The 7,700-nt window shown below is 40.6% G+C and overlaps 1 protein-coding gene across 1 annotated transcript in view; it reads right to left on the bottom strand.

Annotated features, from left to right (window-relative positions):
- Positions 1-1,411: 1,411 nt before the first annotated feature.
- LOC123967305 (C-type mannose receptor 2-like) overlaps positions 1,412-7,700 on the bottom strand; it is a 14,654-nt gene continuing 8,365 nt past the window's right edge. Inside the window, exons 5-12 of the mRNA XM_046043375.1 lie at positions 7,569-7,677; positions 5,754-5,992; positions 5,484-5,646; positions 5,185-5,334; positions 4,804-4,917; positions 4,149-4,328; positions 3,962-3,985; positions 1,412-3,837 (exon numbers count right to left, since the gene is read on the bottom strand). Of these exons, the coding sequence (XP_045899331.1) occupies positions 3,617-3,837; positions 3,962-3,985; positions 4,149-4,328; positions 4,804-4,917; positions 5,185-5,334; positions 5,484-5,646; positions 5,754-5,992; positions 7,569-7,677 (1,200 nt within the window). The 3' untranslated portion in view covers positions 1,412-3,616. The remainder of the gene's footprint in view (positions 3,838-3,961; positions 3,986-4,148; positions 4,329-4,803; positions 4,918-5,184; positions 5,335-5,483; positions 5,647-5,753; positions 5,993-7,568; positions 7,678-7,700) is intronic.

Below are 7,700 nucleotides of genomic sequence, written 5' to 3'. Positions count from 1 at the left end.
CAAAATGGTTGCAGCTTTAGCTATGGTTGCTGTGCATTTGCAGAGAGAAGCTCATAGGTCACCATCTCATCATGATTCAACCATTTTCACCTCAATTTTACATTACTCACATGACCTCTTAGTTAGCCATTAGTGCATCATCGAATGGGGAACTAAGAGAAAAGGCCAAAAAGCAGGGCAATTGCTGCTATAAAGAATGCTAATAAACTGAAGTCAATAAAATGAAAAGTAGGCGGTAGAACAGCTGCAAAGAAACATATCAAGGGGATAGTTCAGGTCTTGTCATGATAAAAGATGATGGAGATGGGTAAAATTGTATCACACACATGGTATCAAACTATATATATAACTTAAAATTTCCTTCAGCTGTTGCCAGGGAAACATTTCAATTAAATGTGTTTCTCAGTCATTGTGGTACTTGAGTGCACCTGAAATAGTCAGGTATCTAGCAAGCTTCTCAATAAATTTTGAGGACAAAACAATACTAAAACATTAGTACAATGTATCCATGTATTAGAGTAAAGTATTTAGAGTACTACTTGCTATAGCCTGCAAATAAGGCGATTCATAAAGATGTTTAACACAGCCTGAGCCGAGTCTGAAATTCAACAGACAGAAAAATTAATTGTTTAAAGAATAAGCAAAGGTTCCTTTCAGATAGTTCCCATATACCAGAGACACATTCAAAACAACAAGCGAAGGGGCTGTGAAACTTACAAACAGTTGCTGGAGTATAACCCCTGGATGCTTTAAACTGAGTGCCTGCGGCATGCAGTTGGATGAGTTGTGACATCCATCCTAAGTGAGACGGATTACAGAGAGCCAGTTTGATTTGAATAACAAGCAATTTACTGGATGTGAAGCTGCAGGGGTGAAGGCCTCTGGCAGGAAGAGCCACAAGCTCCTGTTACACCAGGTGTTGGGTTTTAATCCTCCCCTTGTCTCTGTGTTGGTCTACCTGTTCAAACGTAATCCACCTGGGGGATGGGGATATGGCTTCTAGCTGCTAATCTTACTCTAACTAGATGGATATTATTTAAATGATAACAACACACAGGGGTAGCTCTAAGTTGGTTTGTGTACTTCTGCCGATTCAGGGAAGGGAGGCTCAAATGGTCAAGTGAATGAAATGACAGCATGAACAGGAGGACGTGTTCCATACAGCGGGCAAGGCGTGCCCTCTAGTGGAAAAACATCAACATCGCAGTCCACATTTTACACATCAATTCCTCATTTAATTTCCCAGCTCATTGACTTATAAAACTCACTAGCTCTTACCTCTAAGTTACAAACAAATTGAGGATATAACCTACTGTTTCTCTCTGTTTGTGAGAGCAAACAGGTAACAATTTCACATAAGAATCTGTCGCACAAGGAATAATAATCGATAAATAATTGTGCAAGCAAAAGATTTGAGAACATAGACTTTATTCATTTCATATAAAAATGACACAAAAACTTTCAAAAAAATGTTGAACAGGTGCTTGGGGTAATCTTCACAGGGACAAGAGCCGGCCTGCATCATAGACATGATCTCACTGGGGAACGCACTGAGGGTTGTTGCACCTTCACACCTTCACCTCAACCAATTCACATCTGCATATCAAGACAAACCTGTACAGTAAACCACCAGCAGAGGCCGGGGCAAGCCTGGGACAAAACAATGCACCCTTTACACTCCTCCTTCTCCTATTCCTTCATCCCTGACTCCTCCTCACACTCCACCTTTTTCCCTTTTTCTACTTTGTCTAGTTTTCCTTTCTCCTCTTCTTTCTGACCCCTCATGTCCCTGAGCCCTCCTTCTCTGATTGGTTCCAGACGTGCCACTGAGCTCTTCTTGCCGACTCAACATTCCACAGCTGGAGACTGCGCACACACACACACACACACACACACTCACACACTCACACTCTCACACTTCTACTTATCCTCCGCCCTTCCCCCTCTATCTTAGTCCAAGTCATGGAGCAAAAAAGCTCTTTTTTTCACAGCAGCACTGTGAAACACCAAAAGCTTCAGACTGAAAAGGCTCCAAAGCATTCCATCAAAAAGGAAGACAGAAATGCACTCAGAGGCAAGAGCTTTCAGGTGGCAAATGAACTCTGGAAAATGTGGTCATTAAGCAGTGTTGAAGTGAAATCTGAAAATTATGTTTTTCTCTTGTAGTGAATTCACTTTTAAAACATTCTTTGGCTCTCATATATACAACGGTGTCATTATCATGAGGGATGTTTTCCTTTGTGAGGCAAGGCGAAGTTCAAGCTTTGGCAATTATCCAAAGGTAGGAAAGTTTCCGAATGTCTTTACCAGCCATATTTAAGTCAAAACGCATATTGAAACCAGCATCATTAAAAAGACAAAGAGAGAAAAATATCTCAGTAATAAAACATACAAAGAAGTGAACTGTGGCCCATAATAATGATGAATCAGACAAATAACAAATTGCAAAACTTTTTCACGGTGCATACAAAGAAAATTACTGTCCTTAAAAATTGCTGAATCCGCTCCAGATGGTGGCATGAAGAGCCAAAACAAACAAAAGTTTGGAATCACAGAGCAGCAACTGTGCCATAAGGATAAGGACTAAAGGCAAGTGGATGACTAATATTGAATTAGCTCAAGATAATAGCAGAAAGTGCCAAAATGTACACAAAGCCATGGAAACTGAAAGTCGGATCATTTGATGACATCCTTCAGTCCTGCAGTACCAAAAAAGACAATGTAGTCTATATAAAGACTAGCTTTCAATACTATGTTCTCCACAGAACTTAGTATTGGTAATGTGCACATACTGCCCTCAGACGGTTTGAGGTCACCACTAATAATGGTCCCTGTCAACTCCCACACATTCACATTTGGACTTCTTCCTCTTCTCCTCGTGTGGCAGCTGGTGCTGACGTGGCAGATCAGAAAGGAGGAGAGAGGCAGGCTTACAAAAACCCCACATGCATCATCAGTAAGAGTTCTCTACAGCTGCACAGATAGTGACAAATCAATGGGAAGGACATGGACATAATGAAGCAACGAAAATACAAATCAGTTTCAGGTAAATACTGTCATGACAAAAAATGAAAAAAAAAATGAAAAAATGAATTTGGTCCTGAAGAAGACTGTGACTGCGAGGACAGAGACTAATAGTTCAGTCGATCGGTGACTGTGATAGTACTTTGAACGTCTTTCAATCAAAAAATGGGAACAGGAAAGAAATATACACCGAGCAAACATTTACTTTGGCACCAAGGAAGACGTGAGGAGTAATTTCATAAAGCAAATTTTATGTTGAACTTTTCCAGCTGCAATAAAACTAAACTCCCAGTAGATCCATTTATGGCCTTAATGAGTGCTTTTGGGGAAAAGCTGTACATATGGAAGGATCTGAGAGAATTTGGTAGGACTCTAAAGTCTTGGCAAAAGAGGATTGAGAAGGTGGGGATTCAATTTCAGAACTAAACATCTGCTGTGCTCTACACAGCCCTTCAGCACTTTAAAAATCTTTTTTTTTTGTTTCAAAAGAGACAACAAAAACATACAATGTGTATCTGAGTCAGCACGTTGAAGGTTGACGATCAGCCTCTCCTGTGTCAGGTTGGTTCCAGTCCTGGGTCTGTCAGTCCTGCTACTCTGGCTGCTCGTTCAGCTCCATGTCGGACACCAGGATGTTCTTCTCAGTCTGCTCTGCGAGGCTGGAGTTGGTGCGGCTATAGCGGGCTCCTTCGTAAGACCCCCGGGACCCAACAGTTCGCCGACGGTACAAGTAGATCACAGAGACAATCAGCACCACCAGCACCAGGCCCGTCACCATGACAACAATCAGAGTGGGCAGGTGGTCACCTTCAACTAGGTAGAGGGAGAAGTGGGATGTCAAGATACGTATTAATAATTCACTTTCTGGTGTACATGCAGATATTTATGATAAGTTTCAAGTGAACAGAATAACATGGCAGAGGATAATCATTCTTACACGTTGTAGCTGAGGTCTCAGCACCTGCAAATGGAAGAGAGGACAATTAAAATAAAAGTGATTAGTTTGAGATTAAAAGACACTTCCAGTTTTCATTTGCTCTGGTTTCTTGTGTTGACTAGTTTGATCTCAAACCTGATTCTCAGAATGACTTCCCCTTGACTAAAGTGTTCTTGTGTGTGCTTACTGCGAGGCCCTTTGCAGATGACTCCATGTGTGCGGTTTCTGCAGGAGCCCGGCTTCCACAGGCCACTGTTGCTCTGGATCCAGAAGCAGGAGTTTGGAGACAGAACAGAGAAGGCGACATCGTGCGCCTCCCAGTTGGTGTACGACATCTCTGTGTCCTCGCTCCACACTAGACCTCTACCTGCGGCAGGAACAAAAGCACATACACTCAGAAGAGCTTCAAACACACTCAGAATTGTTTCTTTAGTTTTATCTTATGGAGAGTTAATTTGTAATATCATGTTCTGACTGACATATCTCTGTTCAGTCATAGAGGTTTTCAATATTTGATTCAGTTCCTCTCGTTAGCTTACCAAGCATATTTCAGGGCATTTCACTCAAATTATCTAATTGCACTGACAGATAATGATGCAGTTTAAATAAATTAACTTTTCCGTGATAATGCACTTTGCTTTATCACATTAATTTGACACAAGAGAAACAGTCTTAATTAATTGTTTCATGATTATTCTGAATTAGGAGTCAGATAATTTCATTAAAGGTGGTCTTAAATTAATAAACTTGGATTTTAAAAAAGCATTTGAAAATCTATAGGTTAATAATGTTGCTACTGTAGAGGGAGATGAAAGGCACTGTCTGAGGCAACGTTGCTGGACCTTTCACGCTGATGCCCAGCCAAGCTCCATGTGCCTGTTCTGCATAGCTCTGGATGTGTTCCCATATAAATCCATTCTCTGTCTCATCCAAGATAGAGAGAAGTTCTGCTCCAACTAGAAGAGAGAGGCAGAAAGAAACACACAGAGACTGAATAAAAAAGAAATGGGAATTGATCGTGTAGGGAGGCATTAATGATTATGCAGCTGGCTCAATGAATAACACACAATTTAGACATATTGATTGATTTTGTAGTTTTGTTTGCAGTGTTACACTTTATTGGCTTTCAATTCAGCATCATGAGCTGTATGAGCAGCACATCAGGAGTCTGAGGAGAGTCAGAATGGTGGAGGTGGGAGGGCACTTCTGAAACGCTTCCCTACCTTTCTTACAGGACATGCGTGCATCCTGCTGCAGTTTCAGATTTTGCAGGTTAAAGGCGTAACAGTGGTTTCTGAAAGGCATCCAAGCCCATTCTCCCAAAGAGTGGGGGCACTGGCCAGGGTAGATCCACTGGTGAACCACAGGCTCATCTGGCAAGGAGAAAAAAACAGTAACTGTACTGTACTTTAATGCTGACATGTTATCAAAGGAAATTACAGGTAAGATGTATGTACACGCAACAGCACTTTGTATGGCATTCTGGTGAGTTATTTTGTGTAACATGTTAATTTACACATACGACTAATTTGACAGATAGCAGCCTCCAGTTTAGCATCACAGGGAGTCATAGTCCACTGCCCAGTAGTGGTCATGTGACCGCATCCAGCCATTTGATTGGGCTCCCCATCTTTCCAGTTTGAATATGCAACTTCTTCTTCACCTAGCCAGGTGAAGCTCCGTCCCTGAGAACATAAAAAAATTCAATGCAGTTTCTTAAGCCTAAAAACACAGCTGTACTTGTGTGACTCTATGAATGATTACAAGATATACTGCAAGATAATAGGCTCACTCCATAGTTGTAGAGAGAGATCCAAGCGGGCCGGTGCAGGCTGTTGATCAGCAGCGTCAGGTAACCTTGCTGGTAGGGATCCCTCACAGTGGCCAGGGTCCCATTCAAAGATTCACAGATGTGCAGAGCGCCGGTCCAGTCCAGACGCTTCTCCACAACCCGGTAAGTCACTCCACCCAACTCCACAGGCTTTGACAGGGAGGCAGGAATAAGAGCCGGGGCCGGAGGGAGACCTGAGTCTGAAAAAATTACAAAGAGTTACAAAGAGAACAGTTTGTCATGCAAATATTCTGCACTTTTAAAGCAGACATTGCCATGGTTATTATTCAGTAGAAGAAGAAGAAGAAGAAGGAAGAAAGAAGAAGAAGAAGGAAGAAGGAAGGAAGAAAAAGAAAGAAGAAGAAAGAAGAAGAAGGAAGAAGGAAGGACGAAAAAGAAAGAAGGAAGAAGGAAGAAGAAAGAAGAAGAAGAAGGAAGAAGGAAGGAAGAAAAAGAAAGAAGGAAGAAGGAAGAAGAAGAAAGAAGAAGAAGAAGGAAGAAAGAAGAAGAAGAAGAAAGAAGAAGGAAGAAGGAAGAAGGAAGAAGAAGAAGGAAGAAGGAAGGAAGAAAAAGAAAGAAGGAAGAAGAAGGAAGAAGGAAGGAAGAAAAAGAAAGAAGGAAGAAGGAAGAAGAAGAAAGAAGAAGGAAGAAGAAGAAGGAAGAAAAAGAAAGAAGAAGGAAGAAGAAGAAAGAAGAAGAAGGAAGAAGGAAGGACGAAAAAGAAAGAAGGAAGAAGGAAGAAGAAGAAAGAAGAAGAAGAAGGAAGAAGGAAGAAGAAGAAAGAAGAAGAAGAAGAAGAAGAAGGAAGAAAAAGAAAGAAGAAGGAAGAAGAAGAAAGAAGGAAGAAGAAGGAAGAAAGAAGAAGAAGGAAGAAAAAGAAAGAAGAAGGAAGAAGAAAGAAGAAGGAAGAAGAAGGAAGAAAAAGAAAGAAGAAGGAAGAAGAAGAAAGAAGAAGAAGAAGAAGGAAGAAAAAGAAAGAAGAAGGAAGAAGAAGAAAGAAGAAGAAGAAAAAGAAAGAAGAAGAAGAAGAAGGAAGAAAAAGAAAGAAGAAGAAGAAGGAAGAAAAAGAAAGAAGAAGGAAGAAAGAAGAAGAAGGAAGAAAAAGAAAGAAGGAAGAAGAAGGAAGAAGGAAGAAGGAAGAAAGAAGAAGAAGGAAGAAGAAGGAAGAAGAAGAAAGAAGAAGAAGAAAGAAGAAGAAGGAAGAAGAAGGAAGAAGAAGGAAGAAGAAGAAAGAAGAAGAAGGAAGAAAAAGAAAGAAGGAAGAAGAAGAAAGAAGAAGAAGGAAGAAGAAGGAAGAAAGAAGAAGAAGGAAGAAGAAGGAAGAAGAAGAAAGAAGAAGAAGAAAGAAGAAGGAAGAAGAAGGAAGAAGAAGAAAGAAGAAGAAGAAAGAAGAAGGAAGAAGAAGGAAGAAAGAAGAAGGAAGAAGAAGGAAGAAAGAAGAAGAAGGAAGAAGAAGGAAGAAAGAAGAAGAAGGAAGAAGAAGGAAGAAAGAAGAAGAAGGAAGAAGAAGGAAGAAGAAGAAAGAAGAAGGAAGAAGAAGAAAGAAGAAGGAGAAGGAAGAAAAAGAAAGAAGGAAGAAGAAGAAAGAAGAAGAAGGAAGAAAGAAGAAGAAGAAAAAGAAAGAAGGAAGAAGAAGAAAGAAGGAAGGAAGAAAAAGAAAGAAGGAAGAAGAAGAAAGAAGAAGAAGGAAGAAGAAGGAAGAAAAAGAAAGAAGGAAGAAGAAGAAAGAAGAAGAAAGAAGAAGAAGAAGAAGAAAAAGATATCCCAATATCCCACCTTGTTGCCTTTGACAGATAAAGCCATTATTTTCCATCTCACAGGCTCGGGAAGCCCACATGCCAGTGTTCTTCTGTGGGTTCCCGTGAATCATGACAACACAGTTTCCCTGACAGGAGACAGTGAATTCAT

Source organism: Micropterus dolomieu, linkage group LG02 (assembly GCF_021292245.1).
Source record: "Micropterus dolomieu isolate WLL.071019.BEF.003 ecotype Adirondacks linkage group LG02, ASM2129224v1, whole genome shotgun sequence".
Taxonomy (NCBI): domain Eukaryota; kingdom Metazoa; phylum Chordata; class Actinopteri; order Centrarchiformes; family Centrarchidae; genus Micropterus; species Micropterus dolomieu.
The sequence above is the reverse complement of the archived record's forward strand: the minus strand, read 5'-3'. Positions and strand labels throughout refer to the sequence as shown.